General features: G+C 46.1%; 1 protein-coding gene across 1 annotated transcript in view; it reads left to right on the top strand.

Annotated features, from left to right (window-relative positions):
* LOC138566784 (cytochrome P450 2F3-like) overlaps positions 1–22,976 on the top strand; it is a 463,175-nt gene that overhangs the window by 103,319 nt on the left and 336,880 nt on the right. The window contains exon 2 of the mRNA XM_069644434.1: positions 11,229–11,391. Within this exon, the coding sequence (XP_069500535.1) occupies positions 11,229–11,391 (163 nt within the window). The remainder of the gene's footprint in view (positions 1–11,228; positions 11,392–22,976) is intronic.

Raw genomic sequence — 22,976 nt, forward strand, 5'->3', positions numbered from 1 at the left:
CTTCTTTTGATCGCTGTATATCTCAATCCTCAAAAACACTGCCTTATACACATTCACCATTCCCAAGCCTACGATAAAGACAATACATTGGTCAACAAGATTATCCACAACTGTAAAACCAAGACCTCATATCAAACACATGGAAACCATGAATCACAAACAAAAACCAACCATCATCCAGAATCCCTTCCAAAATATCTCTTCACTTCTGCTTGTAATCACCATCTTCTCAGACGACCACAGGCTTGCTGAGAAGGCTCTTCTTCACACACATGCCATGCTCAATTTATTGCACCGTTACCATCATTGACACTACCACTGTTGTTGTCATCATCATCCTCATCATTCAGTTACTTCCTCAGTAATTATTACAGTTACTGAAGACTCAACAAAACCGTTCCTACATTCATCCTAAACATGACTTCATGTGCAATCAGCACCTTACTCCTTGTGAGTAAGACCTTTCATTTTGGAACATAATCCCAGTTCAAAAAGCACCACACCTCCATTATGAACAAGCACTGTAGACATAACATCCAAAGCACTGTATAATGCTACCTTCAACAAAAAACAGTAATGTATCAGGTACAAATGTTAACACCATTATATTCTCTGACTACACATGCCCTTACCATTCTAGAACACCACACAAAGGTCCCTGTTTCTAAACAAACCATACTTGTCCATGATTTTACCATGTTAAGACAAATCAAAAGGGCCTTCTACAGTTTCCAAAAATGAACTTATGCTAGTATTATAATCTCCAAAAGCTCTCTTTTCCTCTGCAGATCCCACTGTTCCTCAATGCTACCCCATGCGCATGTTCTTCCTCCCTCCAGGGTTTAACCTCTTCACATCAGGCTCTCACCAGGGTCTCACGAATACCTCCTGCCCTGGGCTCTGGGTGAAGTGTGCCCTCTCGTTCCATCTTTTACCCTCTCGTTCCTTCCTGCTCTGGTTTACTACAACCTTTCAATACATATGTACCTCCTCTTGACTCCTTACTCAAACTTCCTTCTGATACTCAACTCCAACTTCCTTCTTGTATTCTGCCCCAACTTCAGCCTGCAGTTCCAATCCAACCAAATCCTGTTCTTCTACTCCAATATCCTCCTTATGTTTTAATCTGACACCTTATACTGACATCTAACTTTCACCTGATGATCTAATCCCATATCCTCCTGATTACTTCCAGACCCCTCCTTATGTTGTAAACCAATATCCTCCTCTGTTGTACATCAACATCCCTCTTCCTCTTGTTAACTTCTTCTCTGAGAAGACTTTTTTCTCCTCATGTCTTCAGCTTCCTCCTGTAATCCCCTTGCCTCTCCAAACTCTTTCCACTGCCTCCTTCAAAACCCTCCAACTCGCTTCAAACTCCTTCCTCCCGCTGTCTCCAAAGTCCTAAACCACTATTATGATATAAGCAGGACATTCTATATCCGATGGGCCCTCCCCATGTGCTGGCAATAATGATTTGGTGTTTGCACCAATCGCTTGACTGCACTAAGTATTTACCTACCAGGATTGGTCCACCTTGATTCCTGCATTAAGGGAATATATATTTGATAATGAATTGGAGTTCTCAAGGGATCTTTGATTCACTGTTCCTTTCCGTCCATGCATGTGTGTCAGCATTCGTGAACAACAGCTGAACCATGTCTGCAGTAGGACCACTGGTGAGTGTCACAAGTGCAATCAAGTAATCACCATTCTTCCTGTATTTTCACTTACCTACCTGATGAAGGGTTTCTGCTTTAGCAGATAACGCACGGATCCCTTTGCAATGCAATTAAAGGGCCAGTGGTACTTTATCTGGAATGTGACTACTATAACCAATGATGGAGAGTAAGCAAGAACGGCTAGTGGATCGCCCGCAAACTACCCCTGTTCCATCAACCGTTATTTCGGGGAGGTTCCCTGCTCGTTTCGTCTTTGCACTAGATGTCACTGAGTAAGGCAGGGTACTTGTGCATAGTTATTTTGAGACAGTGATGCAAATCAACGTCTAGAATAATTATGGTAACATAAATACACATATTCCTAACACACATTATCACCACTCCATTTAATAACCGTCAACAACAGAAACAATGAGCACAAATATTGATCATATCCACGGATGATGAACAAACGATGGGGAAATTTCATTGAAGACACCAAGACTGATAACATAGAACAGTGGACAGAAGTGGCTGGCTGTCTTTGAATATCCATGTTATTTGTCTAGAGATCATGGCTGTAAAGACAATGATAGATGTAAAGACCATGGGAAACATACCATGGCATACCGCCGTTATCCTTGCCTTCAGTTACTACTTTCCCTATTAACTCATCTGATCATGCTCTTTTATCATTCCCTTATACCTCAGATTGTCACTCCTTTCTTACCTTCCTCCCACACCTTTCTCTGTCGTGACTTACGCAGTTTCAATGAATCGTTTTCAACTCTGCTGTAAGCTCATCTTTCCCTCCAATACATGACCATATCTGTTCATCTGTTGACTCTGCTTTTTCTCATTTCTTTTCAGTTATTTCTGGTAGTCTGGACTCTTTTTTAACCTGTTCTTCATTCACTCTGTTACCTCAGTTCCTGCAACCGTGGCTGTCTCCATCACTCCCCTCATTGCGTCACACCCTCCTCTGTGCTGAGCACCATTGGTGGAAATGTAATCATCCTGCTAATCTCTCTCACCTCACTTCCCTCCATACATCATTTGATGCTACATTAGTCTACGCCAAACAGCAATACTACACTGACCTTCTGTATTCCTTTTTGTCCCACGCTCACTGATTGTTTCAGACTATCTCCTATATTATTTCTCCTCATTCTCCTGATCCTGTTACTTCATCTTCTCTCTCTGCTTCTGCTCTGGCTTCTTATATCATATCATGATATGATATCATATAATACTTTTCGTTCAAAGTATTATATGATATGATATGGCATTTGTAATGCGCCTATACACAAGTGTTTCAAGGCGTGACAAGGCAAGGAAGGGGGACCAGAGGGAGGACAGAGACAACAATCTTACTAGGCCAAGCGCCATTGAGATTGTGCAAGTGCAGGGGATTGTGGAGGTGTAAAGTGCCAGGAGAAAGGGGATTGGTCAGTGCTGTACATGGGATCAAAACAATAACAAGAAATGCAGACAGTAGGTGGCAGATGCAAGGCTACGTGCAGACAACAGGTGTCCAAAAGTGCAAGTAGGAAACACTGTAGGGTTACAGATACAGACCCAAGTGCAACGGTTGCCGGGAGGCAGTGCTGGTGTTCAACTGGGCGGGCAGGCACATGGGCCCGAAATCAGTGGGTAGCCAGGTGACCAGTGCAGTATCAGACAGGAAATCAGCAGGGGAGAGGAAGAGAGAAGGCAGAAGCAAAGAGGAAGGTCTTGAGGTGCTTCCGGAACCAGAGATGGTTCTCCTTAACTTTCAGAGAGGCAGGGAGGCTGTTCCAGAATGAGTCCCCAGCAGAAGAAAGAGGTCTACCACCAACTCGTTGCTTGGAGAAGCGACTGACCCTGAGTGAGTGGACAATGGAGGAGCGAAGAGCTTGAGTAGAAAGGTATTTACGAAGAGAGAGTTGGAGGTATTGAGGACCCAGGCACCAGAAGGCCTTGTGGACAATGCAGAGGGTCTTGAACTTAATCCTTGCAGCCACTGGGAGCCAATGCAGAGATTTCAGTGCTGGAGAGATACAATCCCTGGTCTTGAGGCCAAGGACAAGTCTCACAGTCCTGTTCTGGATGAGTTGCAGAGGGCAGAGAAAAGAAGCAGGCAGATCTAGAAAAAGTCTATTGCAGTAGTCCAGCCTAGAGAGAATCAGAGCTCTATAGACAGTGATCATCTGGGAAAAGGAGAGGAAAAGAAGAATACCTTTGAGGAGGTGCAGTTGGTATTGGTAGTTTGACTTCTTAGAGATATCAGCGATGTGAGGAGAAAAGGAGAGTGTGGAGTCGAAGATGACCCCAAGGTTCTTAGCCTCACAGATGGGAGTAGGAAAATGGCTGGGGGAGGCCTTCAAGACAGTGACAGGAAAGGAGGGTACAGGTGTGCCAATGAGGAGAATCTCCGTCTTACTGGCATCAAGGCAGAGATTGTTAGCGGCACACCACTCCTGGATAGCAGACAGACAGTCAGAGATGAGAGATATAGAAGAGGTGGCAGAGGGGAGTCTGAAAAGAAGCTAAGTATCATCCGCATAGCACTGAAAGTTGGAGCAGAGAGCAGCAATGTGGTGGGCGGAGGGGCCAGGTATTGGATGAACAGCCAGGGAGAGAGGGTATACCCCTGGGGAACATTACAGGTAGAGAGTAAGATAGAGGAAAGAAAGGACCCAAGTTGGACCCGGAGGGATGATCAGAGAGAAACAAGGTCAGCCAGACCAGGGCATGATCGGTTATACCCAGGTTATCAGGGTGACAATTGAGCAGGATGGCATGGTTGACCATGTCAAAGGCAGAAGAGAGATTGAGTAAGGTGAGGACAGAGGGCAGATGTGCTCATCTATTACCTCTTCTTCTGAATCTCTTACTATCCCATCTTCTTCGTTGTTTTCCTTTCTTAGTACTACTCTTGATGTCATTGCTACCTTCCTTTATAAAGATCACCCCCCAATTATGCTCCTACTGACTCCCTCCCATCACTGATAACTCCTAACATTTACTATTTTCTTCCCCCTTATCTCACTTCTCTCTTTAGTGCCTCTCTCCAATCTTTTATTTTCCCATCATCCTTTAAGCACGCCACAATTCTTCCTATGCTTAGGACACCTTCTCTAGATCCTGTCCTTCCTTCTAATTGCTGACCTATATCAATTCTTTCCTATCGATCTTCGCTCCTTGAGTGTATTGTTTATTCTCATGTCTCCTCTCATCTTAATTGTAATTTTCTCCTTCCTCGCTTTTTTGTCACTAATTTACTCCTATCAGCCACGCTATCCCAAACACTCTTCACTTCTGGTACTTCTGGATCTGTTGGCAGCGTTTGATACTGTTGATCACTGTCTCCTGCTTGTTTCACTTGTTTCTCTTAGTCTTAAAAACTCTGGTCTCCACTGGTTTCGTTCCTATCTTTCTAACACAACGTATTCTGTCACTTGGGTTGGCCAATCTTCTGTAACAATACACTCCCTCTTCATCATGGCTTCCTCAGGGTTTGGTACTGGGACCCCTTCTGTGTTCACTTTACACTATTCCTTTTGCTTCTATCATCACTTCGTTTGGGCTATCTTATCACTTCTGCACTGCCGACTCACAATTATTTTTTAACATCTCTGCATTTATCCCCACTATTCATAACAGTATTAGCTTGTGTCTCCTTGCTATCCAGTCTTGGATGTAGGCCCATTTTCTTCATCTTAACCTATCCAAGACAGAAGTTCTTTTTTTCCTGCCACTAATATTCCTCATCCTTCTCCTTCTGTCTTTAACTCCTTCCCCCTACCTCCTTAACAATCTCATCTTCTGCCCATAATCTTGGCATACGTATTGGTTCTTCTATGACTTTTCCCCAGAGATTTCTGCAGTTTCCCACTCTTGTCGCTTCCATCTTTTCAATAATCAAAAATCTAGACTGTTTATTTCTTCTTAAGCGACTAAGCTTCTTGTATATTTTCTTATTTTTTTCCATCATTTCTATATAGACTTATTCTGGGTCTTCCAGCTACTCATCTGTCTGGCCCCTCTTCGTTCTGTCTACAACTCTTCTATTCATCTTCTCTGTCTTTATCGTTTCATTACTCTATTTCTCCACCTCTGACTTCTCTGCGCTGGTTCCCTTTTCACTCTCGCTTGCGCATCAATTTTATTTGTCTTGTATTCAAAGCTCTCCATAATCTTGCTCCACTTTATCTTTCTTCGCTCATATCATTCTATTCCCCTTCATGTTCCTTCAGTTTATTTTTACTGTTCCTTGACCTCCCTGTGCCTCGTCCCATTTCCAGTCTTTTTCCCTGCTTGCTACCTATCATTGGAATGTCATTCATGTTTCTATTCATTCACTCACTCTTTCTTCCTATCCTATTTATCTTCCTCTGTAAAATAATTGTATTTAGAATTTTCCTTTTTCATTTTTCACTTTTTGTACTGTTTCTATTGTTGTTTAAAGCACTTTGGCGTAAAGTGCTAAAAAATACAAAGACAATACAAATACACAATGGTTAGACACAGTGACAAAACATCAATGACCATACATATACATGGAGATCTTGGTTTATCCATGATGCAATGAACAACAAAAAAACGGAAGGGGCACCCTCACCAACTTAGATCCCACATCTACCTGCTCATTCTGTGCTAGCATGTCCTGCAATACAAGGTAATAGATGTATTGTATTTTAATTGTCATTTGTATAGCACCATCACCCATTGATATGGTCTCAAAGTGCTGTCGGTTGAATGCCCTCGGGGGACCAAAGTCTGAAATATTAGAAGCTCATTGGAGGATATAGAATGCATGTGTGGATGGGTTAGGCCACATCCCTATTAGCTATCTAAATCGAAGAGCCATGTGGATGGGTGCTGTGAGATCTTACTGGAAAGAAAACGAGTGCAGGATATTAAATATGTGTACAACTAGACCTAATTTCTTCGTGGCAGATAGCTGCATTATAATATATGGCAGAGATGTTGTGCGATGTGTCTTAAGCATAGTGTATGTTAGCAATTGTGTGCAGGTAGGTGGCCTTGGCTTCAGATTTCTTTCATAAGCCTTAAGTGTGATGCGTACACAAGGATATAGATGCATTCTTGTGGACTGCTGGCGTACTTCTCTCTGTCACGCTGCTATTTTAAGTTTGATTCAATGATTGACTAGGGCCAGCCTGGTGCTTTGTTTCCTTACCTGGAGAGGTTGCACGTGTACATCACGTAGCCGGTGGGAAGATCCAGGTATTGAGGGACCTTCAGAAGGCAGGTTGATATTCTATGTTTCGCATGTTATGGGGCAGTGATTTCGAGATAGTAGGTGCTTCGATGGAGAAGGATGATCCACAATTCTAGTAGATTTGAAGAGCGGGATCACAAGGAGGAGTGCAGTGACTGAACCAAGGTTTCTGTTGGGTTGGTAGTGCATACGTTCCTGTTGAAGGAAATCTGTGAGGGAAGGATAGGTAGGGGAAGATGTGTCTGAGGATGCAGAGGTGAAAATAGCAAGAGTTGGACACAGAGTTAATGTGGAGCGATAGGGTCAGATCTGCATCTATGGTGTATCCCAGGATCTTTACTGAGCTGGAACTGGCAGGAGGGGCCTAGGGAGGGTGACCATTGGCTGGGTTGGGGGAAGAAGGCTGTCTTCCTGCAGATCATGATTTCTGTTTTTCCAGGGTTGAGGAAGAGATGGTTGGTCTTCAACCAGCAATCAATCTCGCAGAGGCAGGTGGATAGGTTGGGATGAGGGATGGAGGTGGAAGGGGAAGAGAAGCACCCTGTGGACCCCATTAGTGAAAGGGCAGGGGACAAGCAGAAGGGAGGGAGGAAGGTGATATGTGATGGAATCAAGGAATGAGATCCACTTAAGTGCTGTGTCCATTATTCCTATCCCCGTGAAGTCTGTCAGAGAGTGTGCTTTGGTCAGTGGTGTGAAAGGCTGCTGGTAGGTTGAGGAGTATGAGGGAAGTGCACCTTTCTTTGTCTGTGGAGCTTTTAAGGTAATCCCAAATGGCTACTAACGATTATTCAGTACCACAGAGCGGTCTGAAGCCAGACTGTCCAGGGTCAAGGAGGTGGTTGGATTCAATAAAGAGGCAGAGATGGGAGTAAGCCACTCATCAGGAAGTATGGCTAGAAAGAGGTTGTTAGAAATAGGTCTGTAATTAGATGGAAGGAGGTGGTTGAGAGAAGGTATTTTGAGGAGAGGTTTTATGTGTGATGTCTTGAATGTTTCTGGGAATAGGCCAGAGGTGAGGAAGGAGTTAATGATATCTCTTGCAATGCACTTGCACAGGTTGAGCAGAACATTTCTTAGAGGAGGATAGGTGGGCAAGGGTCGTTTCGGGATCCAGCAGGATGGCTGCTAGCAAGTAGCTTCAAGAATTCCAGTCAAGTAATGGGGTAGAAAGAGGATAATTTTGGTGAGAGGGAGGAGCGGTTAGGGGTGTTTGGAGGTGGAGATGTGGATCAGGGTGGGAGTGCTGCTCACTTAGCCTGATGTTGACGATTCATTCAACAGAAATATTGTGATTTTGGTCTGAGAGGACATCACAGAGTGCTTGGCAGTTGTGGGAGGAGGGGCAGTGCATGTGGGGCCTTTAATTCTGTGATGAACTTGAGGAGTTCCCTGCTGCCATTTCCAGCATTGGAAATTCTGTTTTGGTATAAAGATTTCTTGGCCTTCCTGGTTTCTGCCTTGTAGGCATGTATCTGGCGGGCATAGGCAGTTCTATTGGGTTGAGAAGGTCCTGCCTGCCACCTGCATCATAACGTGAGTTTGAGTGTTTTTGATGGAGGGGTTGAAATATTGTGGTGACAGGCCTAGTCTATGTCCATGGGAGGAGTGTCTAGTGGGGTTAGGTGTTCTAGGATGTTGGTGAGTCACTGGTCAAAATGGCTGATGGAGGGAATACCTGCCTCGATTGGCAGATCTGGAAGTGTAAAGAGCAGGTTGTCTACCAAATCCCGGTTACAATTTCCTTATTGCCCAGTTGTAATTTGGAGGATGTTCTGTTCTAGTGTTAGATGAGCATGGAGGAGTGTTAGGCAGAATTACATGCAGTACCCTTTGGGAAAACCACACACAATTAAGATTACAAGTGACAGTACAAATTCACCTTTGGTACAAGCCTGTACTACACAGTAAAAGTGGTACAGATGGCTGAGCAGCCAGACTTATCTCAAGAGCAAGTGAGCAGTATCAATAGTTATACAAAGGACAGCAATTACTATAATTCAAAGAAACACTGACTCAAGGTGTCTGAGTAAAATAATATACATTTACTTACACATCAGTTGTATAACATCTCACTAAAGTAAAGCAGTTCAAAAATCACACTCTTAATACACCACACCACTCCCAATAGATTCTGGACATTCTGGACAAGTTAAGCTAAAACTGAAGTCTGAGCAAAATGGCACTCCAACAATTTAAAAGGTAGGGAAAGACAACGTTAGATATAAATTGAGCAGCACCAACAGGTAAGTAAGCAGGGCAATCTAAAAAGAGAAACTACAGTGATGGAATCAAACCAAAAAGGCTTCTGGCCAAATTCTATAGGACAAAAGTCTTTTGCTCCAGATCACACAGCTCAGGGTAGTTTGCAGTTAAGTCTTTGCCAAGAGTTCCGGACAAAGTTGGTCAGCAGAAAAGTTAGTTTAAAGAGTAGAGAAGCCTAAGGATTGGCAAAAGCTTTCACACACCTTCACCGCGGCTGGACGAAACGAACAACCGGATTTGCACACTACCTTTAAATGGAGAAGAAGCTGTAGTTGAGGCAGACGTTCCTGTCAGTTTCTGCAGACTCACGTTTCCTGAAGCGACTGTCGGACTGATACGAAGTAGGATGACTGAAGGGTCCTGCACTGCCAAGGGTACCAGCAGCAGAGCAAAGCAACAAATAAAAGGTGCACTCCTTAAAACCCAAGCAGGGTCCGACCTTTCTGGCTATCTGGCCGACTGTAGCTCAGTACAGCGAATTTGACCAGAGGAGGGAGTCCTGGCTTGCAGTTTGGGTGAACTGGTTGGTCCCACCAGCTATGGGGAAGAAGATTCCTGGAGTCTGAAGATTCGGACCTGCAGCAGGGCTTCACCGGGCGGTTCAGTCGTTGTAGGGGACCTCTTCCATCAGCTCCTTGTCGGTTCTTTTGTTCCAGTGGCGACTCTGCCTTTCCAATCCCAGATACCTGATTTTCATGCAGTTTTCCCCCATTTACGAGCCTGGCTGTCAATCACACAGCAGGGTGGCAGTCCCGGCGGGACAGTCACCTCGCCAATCAAACAGTAATGCAACTTGGGTTACCACGGGAACCCATGGCAGGGGTCCTAAAACTCCTCCCTCACATCCTGCCTACCCAGACTTTCAGGCATCTAAGGAGGGCTTCTGCGTAGAAGCCTGATAAGAGACGGTGAACAAAGGAACCATACCTGGTTTGGCGCACAGAGAAAAACACGAGAAAGACATTTTCAAAAAGAAATGGCAAATAAACCCAGCCGGAACCGTATAAAAACAATTTTGGTCTAGCGAGTTTAAGTTTGAGGCTACCAAGATAGCCTAAAACAATACCAAGGTTATTTAAGATAACTGCGGTAGGAAAAATAGGGTAGTTACCACTACCACCAGCAAAGTCTTGATGAAAAGGGAGTGAAACAGTGCTCCAAGAGGAACAGACAAAAATGGATAAGTGCTAACCCTTTCCAGTACTCCATGTAAGATGGTTTGTACTGGGTCTGTGGATTTTAAAAGATTAATAACGTCAATGGCATCTTTACATGTTCTGGGAGACAGTAGTCAGTCCCAGAAAATGGATACTGAGTTGTGAATTCTAAAAGACAACCCTGTGTCACTGAAGGTTCTGTGTAACACACAGTAAAAAGATGATGCCTGTGGAGTAGGTGAGGCTCCACAGTCTATGAACACAAAAAGGTTAAGCACACAGAGCAAAACACATGTAAGAGTGGGAAAAAAGGCTCACACACTTACCAGGTGAAAAAAGAAAATCCTAGAAATCCAGCAAAGCTGCTGAGGGACTCAGTAGGTAAGGGACATTAGCCATTTTGGAGAATTCTCCCTAACAAGCAGGAGAGGGAAATGAGAGTGTTAAGGGAATTGCTGCATGGTCAGACCATAGGAGTGGGTGGGGCTGGAAGGTGGAGACGAGATTGGAGGTGCTGAATATAGCATCTAGGGTGTGCCCTACAGTGTGTGCGGCACCTGATACAAGGAGACGTTTTGTCATGGGGTTGTGTGGGGCATCGAACATAATTGTGAGGTCTACTAGCCTGGCAAGAGTGGGGTGGGTGAACAGGATGGCTGCTAGGAAGTTGCCAAGGGCATTGATGAAGTCTCTGTTGTATCCAGGGGGTCTGGAATCTCAAATACTTTAATCACAAACCTCATTCTCAACCTTTAAAAACCACACATTGGCCATCACAAATATAAAATTCCATCATACCAGACAATTAAAATGACATTGCTATATTGAATGGCAATAATCGTATAGAATGTGTATATGCTTAGTCACTTTTGCAGTGACATATGTATGAACTAAGGTGTTAATGCTTTGCCCTTTTAGCTGTCCAAAAAGTATGGGCCAATTTACACATTTTACCTGGGTTCCCGACCAACAGTGGTGCTGTGTGGCTACGACATACTGAAGGAGGCACTCATTGACAATGCAGAGGAGTTCAGTGGCAGAGGAGACTTCCCGGCCGTGCAGATGTACAGCAAAGGAAATGGTGAGGACCAAACAACATGTGCTTCCGAAGAGAAATGGTCAGGTGCCATTGCAAATCATGTGTTACACATTGCATTCCCCATTCTATATTATGCTACGCCATTTAGAAGATGGACCGTCTGAATCAGCATGTATTTATTTAGATTGCCTCCCATAATTGTCACTAACTGTCAAACAAATGACTGCCAAGAGTCAATCATTAGACATGTTATTATGTAGGTCCACTGCATAGCAATCCGGACTATTAACAGATGAGTGGGGAAACGGTTTCATTATTCCTGTGTTTTGTCTATACTTGATTGGTTTCACTTTTTGTCCTAAGCGGTTCCTTTAGCCAGAAATCCCAATGCATTGTTGGTTTTTCCTGTCAGGTTTGCCAACTTTTCCATGTGAGCGTCTGTAATGTGTCCCTGATTATGCCTGTCCAACGTTACACCTGTTATCGGTATTTCTCTCATATCTTTGTTGGCATGATGTTTTCTATCCTGCTAGCGCATGATGGGTTTTGACATGCTCGAATCCCAGATTGACCTTGCTTCAGGTTTCCGTATCTTTTGCGTGGATTCATGATGCAATCAGGGGGCTTGTATCTCGGTTTGAAACGTGGACTTATTTGTTGGATTTGTTCAGGTGATCAAAGCCCTTGCAGGTTGATTTGACAAGTTTGTTCAGCCAATCAAAGCTCTCAAATTGGACTTTATGTTCCTTTGTGGGTTTTGCCAGGATGTGAGGATATGTGTTTGTTACATGCTGCAGGCTCACCCTGTCAAGGTGTTTAGGCATCATGAGAATTATGTTGAAGGAGCAGTTTTGTCAGTCAGGTGTTTGATTACGTGATTTTTGGAGTGTATTTGTCGAACATTTTCTGCCCCTACGTATGCTTAGTTGTAGTTAAGTGTTTCCCTTCTGTTTGCCCTGATAAAACTTAAAATGACAAAAAGATGTTTCTGGCCAAAACCCTATCTTCGAAGAAACACCCCTAAAAATGTTGTTTACCCTGTCTCACATTTTGTCCCATGTTTGTTGTTGTCATCATACCATCCCCGCCCTTGTGTTGGTTTGTCATTCTTTTTAGTGTAGTCCATGGATGAGGCTGATAATAAAGTATGTTTCCAGAGGAGGAGTGGAGTAGAAAGCTAGGTGTGAGCACAGAGGCAAGGGAGGCACAGCCTCCAGTGGAGCACCCACAGTGGCAGCACCATTATGAGGAGAGGTATGAGGAGATGGTGGAGAATGAGCCTCACCCTACACCTGCGACTGCAGAGGGCACAAGGCCGTCACAGGATGCGCAGGGTGCAAATACCTTGACACATTCCTCATGATTATAGGTATTGCAGTACTTTAACATTGCCCTGGGGGATATTGTAAATCGAGATATGGGTGCGGACATCTGCTGATATTAAGGCTGCGAGAAAAAGTGGGTTGGTAATTGGATTAAAGGGCAGCAATCTGGGGATGCATTTACACATGGCATGACATTATTAACTGGGCAAATGAGTTTCCCACCGCTATTGAGCCCACAAGTGACATGATTGATACAACCAGCGCCTCCATTGGAGGTGATGATGCAGATTTTAGACATTCTTAGGGCAGAACAATGTCATAACGTGCACCATGCCAAGCATCATAAAACGACCACACCCACCAAGCCTGCCCCGTTGGTGCCAGTTTCAATAGCTACTGTGGCCAGCAGTGGGGCCCTACTGCTACTTCCAACCCAACAAGATTGTGAATTTGGTCAGAATCCATGGGACTGTGTGATGAGGCATGCTGGTAACCATTGCTTGTATTATTTGGTGTCTATCCACCGAATGCTGGACTGAAAACCATAGTAGTTGCAGAACTATATTCCCCTTTTGAAGGTCACAATATAGAAGGAGAGCGAATGAGGCAGGCATGGGGAATCTATTGTCCTCTCCAGAAAACCCCACACAGATGAGATTGGTGGTACCCTGTGGGAGAGCTTGTGAAATGTAAGGAGTGTCTTTGCTCTTTGTGAAAGCCTTTGAACTTTAAGGAACGGTAGTGCTCTTTGGGAGAACATATGAACTTCAAGATTTCACTGTACACTGTGGGATAACCTGTAAACCTTAAGGGATAGCTATGCTCTATAGGAAAGACCAATGACTTTCGGTGCATGAGTCATTTTGACAAGTAGTACTTATGATTGTGATAATAGTAGGATTCAAAAACAGTATTGGTACAAAAGGCAGTGGTATGTGAAAGTCTGCATCGAGTCAGGGCCTCTCAGCCACTTCAACAGTTACCCACTTCTCTACCACATGCACCACAAAATAACATTGCACCACATTTCGGTGTCTGATGTTTTCTGGTCAACAAATCATTGTTATCATTCAAGTTGCTGTGTTTGTATTTGTATATGTTGTTCTATAGTATTCCACAATGAACTGTCTGTTCAATTCTATAAATTTAAATTGTTCAACATGTGGCACTATGACGCTTTTCCACACTACTAACTCAAGAGCAGCATGTACAAGTGCCACTGGCCGGAATGACTGCTTGCTCTATGAATACTGCAAAGGGCCATTATCACTTACTCCAGGTAAGGTAACGTGTCCAGCAGATAGGCACCAAACACCTGTGATGCTCATGGTCTCCTGTCTGTACCTGTTTATGACCCATCTGTCTTCAAAATGATTCATTCACAGAGCAGGTTGTCCCACAAAATGTCCTCTATTTAGGTTGCACCCACACTGCTCAAAAAGCTTTCCAAAGATATTAGTGGTGTAATGTCCACTGCTGCCAATCTTCAGTTTGACAGTCCTGGTATAGTTGACAAAACTGGAGCTGGTTGATGTTTCTTCTGCTGCCTATGTTTTTTTTTCTACAGATAATGATTCTTGCATATTTTCACCATTTCTCCCTCTTGTGGTGATTCCTCCAAGTGCTCCACCGAACATCAAGGCAAGCAGAGGAATTGTGGTGATGTTTACCTTGAAACGTGTGTTGTTAATTGAAGCCAGCTTGTACTTAATTTAATTACAATCACCTTTGAATAACCTCTCTCACATAGGACACAATTCAGTTTGTTTATTTCGGGATTATGTACAAGTAAACCAGTTACTTTAAAGACAACGGATGGCTATACTCTCAAGAAGGGTGTGAATGTGGTTCAGTAGCAACCCAAACAGCAAAATTTAACAGTACAGAATTATGGACTGTTCAATCAAAGATCTATAAAATACCAATAGACGTTATTTAAACACTCCATATGCAATAAGAACACAGAAAATGCAAGATAGCAAGACGCCACACTCTGGGTAAACAGGCTGGGAGAGAAAATAAAATAAAAACATCAATGTTCTTTTAAAGAATATGGTCTTCAGTTGCGAAAAGGGATTAATATGACCCAGTCAGCCTCTAGTTCCGAAAAGGGGACCATGGGAGCAGTTACCAGTCAATACTACTTTTGCAGTGTCTTGGTACTTTGACAATGGCAAGTCAGGCTTCTTGGTGCTGTTCAGCAGTCTCAAGCAGCTTGAAATGAAGCAGTCGCAGTGGCCCAGTGGCAAGTAGATTTTGAAATGGGATCAAACTGAAAAGGCCTGAAGTTCGAAATGTTACTCAAGCAATGAGGATCATGGAGGTCACCAGGTTCAGGTTGGCAGTCACGGTTCGACCGCGGACGGTCTGATGATGGGATACACAGGCAGGCCAGTCCAATGCAGGGGCTTGAAGGATGCAGTTTAGGAAGAACATCAGTGTTGGGTTTGATTGGCGACTTGTTTGGCAATAAAGAAGATGGTGGTCCGACCAGCAGTTGCGGCATTGCAGATGCAGAAGTACGTCTTCATTCAAGCTTAAGCCACAACACACTTTTAGAGGGTGCAGTACAGCCGTGAACAGGTTTCAACATTTGGGGCAGTGGTTTGAAGATAAGCAAGGGCCAAAGGAAAACCTGGCGGGCCCTGGTGTTTTAATCTATGTCAAACATGCTTGAATCATGACTCACAGTAGTTCAACAGTGATATTTCAGGAAACCTAGCTGTCGTATGGCTCTCAGGAGCTGTGAGTCCCAAGTCAGGGTCTTATGGACAAGATTAGTACTTTTCTATGCCCAGGACAGCAGCATGGCTGGCAGAGATACAGGTCTTGTTCCGGTTCACCCACAATTGTCACTGTGGATGGTTAGGGGACAAAGAATGTCTCTGCTTTAGAGCAACTACCCTCACCTCACAACTGGAGGACTGTAAAAAGGACTGTTCTATGACAGGGTCCAATGAAAACCTCTATAAGGTTTGACGTCCAGAGATGATTCAAAGAGGCAGTGGTAGATCCCTTCTTAAAAGGAAAAAGCCTACAGGTGTTTGGACAAAAGCAAGGCTGCTTTAAGGGTCCAATCCCTGTCCTTGGAACAATTGAACTTTGCTATCTGACATCAAAAAGTGCTTTCTACTATAGGAAATGGAGGGGACAGGAAGGAACGACAGGGGTTGAGAAAAAGAAGATGGTGGAATCTTCCTCGAACTGTAAAGAGCTCCCCTGTCTACACTTTCCCCGCCCCTTTCCTTTGCTATAGAATCAAACGACTTTTGGTATTCTGCACCCTTGCGTGAGGCTACTCCTTTTGTGCAAGGGTGTGCCTTTTGATTAATTATTCCCAGGACAGCTTCCTGTATAGTGGTTGTTTCTCTAGAGAGGGTGTTACCTCCCCTCACAAAGGAACAAAGCGAGGCAAACCCTAATGTTAAAGTATTGCTAGCAGCTGCAAAGACAGCGTGTCTTGTGAAAATGCACATAACCCTTCCACAGCAGAATTTGGCTCACAGGGCTGACACATGTGTGACATCAAATTGATGTTGCTTAGATAACTATGAGAGATGCTGGCCACCATGCCCTAAACTCAGGTACATCTTATATTTACAGTTTGGTGTATCAACAGCATAGCAATATCAGAGTTATCCTGTTTTTTTTTGTTTTAGAGCAAGTGTGCAAATAATAAATGCAGCCCCTGAGCTGCAGAGACTTGTCACTGCATCTGTCAAGTGGGCAACTCTAACCACTGAATCTGTTCTGGGCCACTGGACAGCAAAACTGCAAATCATGTTACGGATGCAGCTGGGGAACATGTGTACATTATGCTTTGGCATGAAACTCTTGGAAAGGGAATCTGGTCAGCAGATCACCCTTTCTAAGATGGAATCACCAGCTTCATTGTATTATTTAATAAAAGTAAAGCAATCTAGGGCTTTTACACCTTTGCCCATACATTCAGAAATTCCTCATAAGGTTACCTTACAATATCTTCTTTGGCAATTCAGGCTTAAAGTGACCGGAACCCTGTTCTTTTGTCCAATCTAGTTATTAGCTATTTAGTATCTCATACCCCACAGAAAGCATTGGCAACAAGTCGCAGAGCTGGCCTGTCTGCAGTTATTATTGGGAGGGTAATGTAGAGATGGTCATTGGGCGTGGCTGAGTATATCCTGGAACATTTCCCATTTACTTCTCTGAATCGACTGCAAGCTCCATGTAACCTGTGTCATTGATCCTGCTACTGTCATGTCCTGCCTGGGGCTAAACTGTCCTGCTGGAATATTGCTGGTCTTGCGCTCAAGGACTCGGCTTTCCTTACTCTCGCCTTAGTTTCTCAATCTTCCTCTGTACCACTCTCTCCAACTGATTTTGCTGTGTCAAACATCGCCTCCTAGTACCTGAACTCTACCAACCCTTCCAGTCTCAACTCTTGTGACTCCTCCTTACCATGCCACCAAACTCAGATCTCTCCTTTTCCTTCTGCACTACCCTTCCCTTTGACTTTACAACTTTTCTGATACCTCCTTCCACAATTTCTTAACGTATGATGGTACCACCACCACCTGAACTTCCCGTTAATACCTCCTAATCCTCCTTCTGATCCCTCTTGGAGCTCCTCCTTGAATTTATCCACGACCACCTCTCCTTCTGTTTAATTTACCCTCGATATGTCACCATCTCATCCTTGTTGCTTCCTGCTTATCCCACCTCCTCTTGTTGACAAATGCTTCCATCTGACGACGCTCATCCTTCTCTTCTGCCCACTCTTCACCCATCACTTCTCAACCTCCAGCTACTTAAAATGTGATATCACTACAAACAACCTTTCTGCATCCTTTTTTTAAACTTTTATTTTTATTGGCAGAGGTTCACAGGGTACAAACATCGGGACAACAAGCATATGAATCGAGTGGCTCATAGAGCTGCTAGCGGGCCACTTTAACATCTTTACTACAGTGATTACAATATTTTACAAACAAAGGAGGAGACAAGAGAAGATCACAATGCATGGGTGGATGCCGGGGATGGACAAGACCCTGATGCGGCTTCGGACTGATTGTTGAGGTATGTGGTGAATTCACTCCAAATGTTCTTGGGACGAGAACGGGCAGGTAGCGTAGCCAAATAGTCCTCCTCGCAGTTCCGTGACCATGTGAGCAGGCCCAACCATCTCTGAGGGGTCGGAGGAGAGGAACACCTCCAGTTCTGGAGTATACACTTCTTGGCAATCATGCAACTTATATCTAAAAACTTTTTCAGGCGTTTAGTTTCCTCGGTGCTCCAAACCCCAAACAAAACTGCCAGAGGATCGGGATCAATAGTGGTCTCAGTTACTGCCCTAAGTGTGTTCATGACCCCTTCCCAGAAATCGGACAGCTTATGACAGGACCAGAACATATGTAGGTGATCAGTATCTGTGGCCCTGCAGCGCGGGCAGAGGCGCACCGCGGAGCGAGCAAACCCAGAAGTCCTGTGAGGTGTGTAGTATAGCCTGTTGAGGAGTTTATACTGCATGGCCCGAAAGCGGAAGTTGAAGGAGACTCTTTTGGTGTAGAGACACATGCTTTCCCACAACCCATCAGGCATCTCTAGGCCCAACTCGTCAGCCCATTTGTTGCGCGCCCCAAGAACCGGAGCAGGGGAGGCATCCTGTAGGATGTGATACAGGGATGAGACAACGCCCCGTGCCCCGCCCGAGTTGGCAATGTACGCTAAAGCCGGGTCGTCTGGGGGTTCATCTGGGAAGGAGGGCCACATAGTGCGGAACGCAGCGCGAAGCCTGTAGTATTGAAGGGTCTCTAAGGGAGATCTAGTGTGACCCGGCCTCCAAGTCTGGGGATCTATAAATTTGCCCTCTGGATAGAAGTCAGACAATGCCCTATAACCCAAAGCCTCCCAGTGGCGGGTCAAGGCCACGTCGAGCGTGGGTTCCAGCCCCGGGAAGGCCCACACGGGCAGCCACTTGTAATACGGGGAAGTCCCAGCTGATGGGCTTAGTATGTGTGACCAAGCGAAGAAGGTCGCGGCTATGGGGTCAATGGGGGAGTCCGGTGCATAGTGTCGGTGCAGCACTAGGGTCATCAGATTAATACCCGAGGATGCCAGCCGTTCCAGCTTGACGTGAGGGCGCACTGGGGCGCCAGGGTACCAGTGGGTGGCGTACTGGGCTTGGGCCGCGATCCAATATGTAGCAAGGTCAGGAGCAGCCATACCCCCCCGTCTGTACGAGAGTGCCATGTCAGTCCACTTCTTGCGCACCGCACCAGAGTGCCAGAGGAACTGTGCGCAGAGCGTGTGAAGCTTAGTGAAGTATGCCTTCCCAGGCCATAGGGGCACGTTACTAAAGGTGTACAGGAGCTTGGGGAGGAGAATCATTTTGATCAGGGACAGTCGACCCGCGACGGACAACGGGAGAGTGCGCCATCATGAAATTTTAGTCTCAACTGTCTGCGCTACCGCGGAATAATTATCGGTGAGTAGGGTGGGTTTAGTGAGGGATACATGTACTCCCAGGTATTTAATACCGTTAGGGGCCCAGCGCAGAGGATATTCAGAAGTGAATTGTGTGGTAGTTTTAGTGTGCGGGAAGATCTCCGACTTGGAGTAATTGATCGTAAAGCCGGAATGTGTACCAATGCGAGTGATGTCTCTCAATATGGGATTGAGGTGAGTTGTGGGATCTCTGATGTAAAGTAGGACATCGTCTGCATATAGGGATATGATTTCAGGCTCCTCTGTCAATCTTATTCCCTTGCGAGAATGTCTTGAACGTACATAGTCCGCCATCGGTTCAATCGCCAGTGCGAAGAGAATCGGAGAGAAGGGGCAGCCCTGCCGGGTGCCTCTGAATAGCGTGAAGATCTCAGATGTAAGAGAGTTAACACGAACACGTGCCACAGGGGATGTGTACAAAAGTCTAATGAACCCTATCATGTTGGGGCCAACACCCATTGTCTCAAGGACCAGCCACATGTATTTCCAAGAGACCATGTCAAAGGCTTTCTGGGCGTCCAACGTAACCGCTACAGCCTGGGCGTCTTGATCTATGCGGGACATGACATTAAACAGTCTCCTGATATTGTGGGAGGTGGACCTGCCCGGGACAAAGCCCGCCTGGTCCTCATGCACAAGGTGCGTCATGATTGGCAAGAAACGGTTGGCGATGATTTTAGCAAAGATCTTTGTGTCAAGGTTCATGAGAGAAAGGGGTCTGTATGACCCACACTCGTCTTCAGGCTTACCCGGTTTGAGCAACACCGTGATTACCGCTTCCCGCATGGAGGGGGGAAGGATGGAGGCTTGTAGTGCCTCGTTCCATACCTCGAACAGACGAGGGGCCAGGACAGCTATGTGCTCCTGATAAAAGTCGGCGGTAAGGCCGTCAGGGCCAGGCGCCTTGCCTTTGGGCAAGTCAGAGATGGACGACACTATCTCGTCTAACGTGATCGGGGAGTCTAACTGGTCCCTAGTCTGTTGGGAAATTTCTGTAGTGGGGATTTGCCCGAGGAGCTCGCGCATATGCTGCTCGGTGTGCTCTGCGGGCTGGGAATAGAGGGAGCTATAAAACTCAGTGAATGTCTCTAGTATTTTCGGGTCCGCCCACTGAGCGTCACCATTTCGATCTTTGATGGAGGAGATCTGTGTACGGCCCATTTCCCCCCTAACCAGGGTCGCGAGCGTTTTCCCAGGTCTGTCGCCCTCCCCATATCTCCTGGCGGCCTGGGGGCGGCTGAAATAACGGACTTCGGAGGTGGCCAGTGTATTATATACTTGGAGTTCGTCAGAGATCTGGGCAAGAATGGAGGGGTCAGAGCTGGTAGTGGCGCGTTGCTCAAGTTGTTTCAATTTGGTCTCAGATTGCCCCAGGGCAGTTCTAATGGCCTTCAGCACCCCGGCCTCCCGGGAGATGGACATGCCCCTTATATATACCTTGAAGGCCTCCCACCTAACCGCGGCGGTCGTATCATGGAGTGAGTTAAGTTCAAAGAACGACTCGATATCCGCTAGTATTTCGGCCTTAAACACAATGGGCCTCATTACGACCGTGGCGGAGTGGGATTACGCCAGCGGTAATCGTGGCGGACCCGTCCGCCTTACTACAAGTTCCCGTAGCGCCATGGAGCCTTTTTCCGCCTGGTTTTTCTGGGCGGAGAAATCCATGGCGCTACGGGACCTTGATGTTAATTACGCCACCGTAATTTACGGTGGCGTAATTAACGCCTTCCCCACTCCCATTATACCCTATGGGGCAAAAATGGGAATGGGGAAGGGTAAAATGGGGATTGGGGATTTACCGCCCCGCCAAGGTCGGAATGGGGCGGTAAATCCGCCAACCCCCATGGCGGTATCGGCAGCTTTCCGCCATGCTCCATGGTGCATATTGCACCATGGATCTCCGCCAGGGTCGTAATGAGGGCCAATGTCTTTTAGGGCCTCAGACTTGAAGCGCCAAGTGCTGACCGTTGGAACAGGAGTGCCCAGTCTCAGGGACAGTGTGATTGGAGCGTGGTCCAAGAGCGTGCAGGCCAGAATGCCTGCGCCCTCCACCCCGCCCATCACCCCACCGGAAACCAAAAACAAATCTATCCTGGACGAGCTGTCATGCACAGATGAGTAGTAGGTGTATTCGCGTTTCTGCGGGTGGAGAGTCCTCCAGGCGTCACAAATGTTGAGGGATTGCACATGGCCCCGTAACCTGCGCGCCGCCCGAGAGATTGCCCTAGGAATCGTGGATGTTCTGTCTAAGACAGTGTGCAATATAAGGTTTAGGTCTCCTCCCCATATAATGTGCACTCCCACAAAACCCAGGAGTATGGTGGCTATTGCGTCAAAGAATTCCGGTGAATCCACATTGGGGCAGTAGGTGTTGACAAGCAGGTATTCCCTATTGACTAGTGTGCAGTGTAGTATAACATAGCGACCCTCGGGGTCGATGTAGCTTTTATGAAGTCCAAACTTAATTGATTTATGGATAAGCGTGAGAACCCCCCTAGATTGCGTGGAGTAGGAAGTGAAAAATCTGGCGGGACCCCATGATGGGGCAAGTGCCCTTGGTATCAGACCATTGGAGTGTGTCTCCTGCAGTAGCAGGTTCCTAGAGTTATGCCTGTTGACATACGCCATGATCTTGCGGGCTTTGGTATGGTTGCTCAATCCTCGAACATTCCAGGACATTATGACAGTAGGCATTTCAGTTGTAGCCATATTCAACCGCAATATTCATCCTCAGTGAACATCCCAACCCAAGTGGCCGTGTGGGCTCCCGTAGTTATGACAGCATGCGCGCTTGTGCCCCCTCAGTATGCGCCTCGCAAAACCTCGTATGCCTTTTGAAAAAACAGCCCCCTTACCACCCCCCACCCGCCCCACTAACCGTAAATCAGCAGTGTACCCATCACCCTCCCTTAGCCACCCAAAGATAGGCCAACCCCAACCTGGCCAGAACTTCCCAAGGGCCCAACGGGGGCCAACCCATTCCAGCAGAACAGAGAAGAACAGTGCAATCGCAATGGGGTGCGCCGTTGCCACGCACTAGCACGCTTAGAGCCAACGGCTCTGTTACCAAACAAACAGTAGCAGTGGACTTCTAGCGCAAGTCCCGGCCCGCAAGCGGGAATGCGGGGACAGCGCGCAAGCCCCTGCAGTTCCGCAACTACCAGACCAGTGTCAACAGTCGTATAGTATCCACCCCATGTGTCCCCTGAGTGGGGAACTGGAGCGGTCTTAACGAGGCGGGGGTCTCGTAGTTGTGCCGTTGAGGGAGGAAAACATAACAGTTGGGCAGCAAAACATTACAATGTTGGCCTTATGTAAAGTGTCATTTCAGTCCCAAGGAAGATTAGGGCCTGGGCATTACAATCCAGGCAGTAACGGGTGCATAGACCATCACAGTGAGATATTGTAATTACAAAGACAGCAAATGCAGCGAGTAAACCCACTCCCCAACACCCCGTCAATTTTCATCAGCAATGACATCACCAGGGTCCTGGAGCGGTATCTCCATTTCAATAAATTTTGCCGCCTCTTCAGGGATGGTAAAGAAATAGAGTTTGCCCCTGTGGGTGATTTTGAGTCTGGCAGGAAATAAAATGGCATATGGGACTTTGCGCTCCCGAAGCATCTTCTTGACGCCAAGGAACTGACGCCTTTCCTGCTGTACAGCCATTGAGAAATCCGGGAAGATTCGGATAGTATTAGACTCCAAGCGCAGCTCACCCTTCTCGCGTGCCAGGCGGAGGATGAGGTCCCTGTCCCGGTAATTGAGGATCTTGGCTATAATGGGCCTGGGGATGTCGCCAGGCTTGGGGC

This window comes from Ambystoma mexicanum, chromosome 2p, assembly GCF_040938575.1.
Source record: "Ambystoma mexicanum isolate Mex_15411 chromosome 2p, UKY_AmexF1_1, whole genome shotgun sequence".
Taxonomy (NCBI): Eukaryota; Metazoa; Chordata; class Amphibia; order Caudata; family Ambystomatidae; genus Ambystoma; species Ambystoma mexicanum.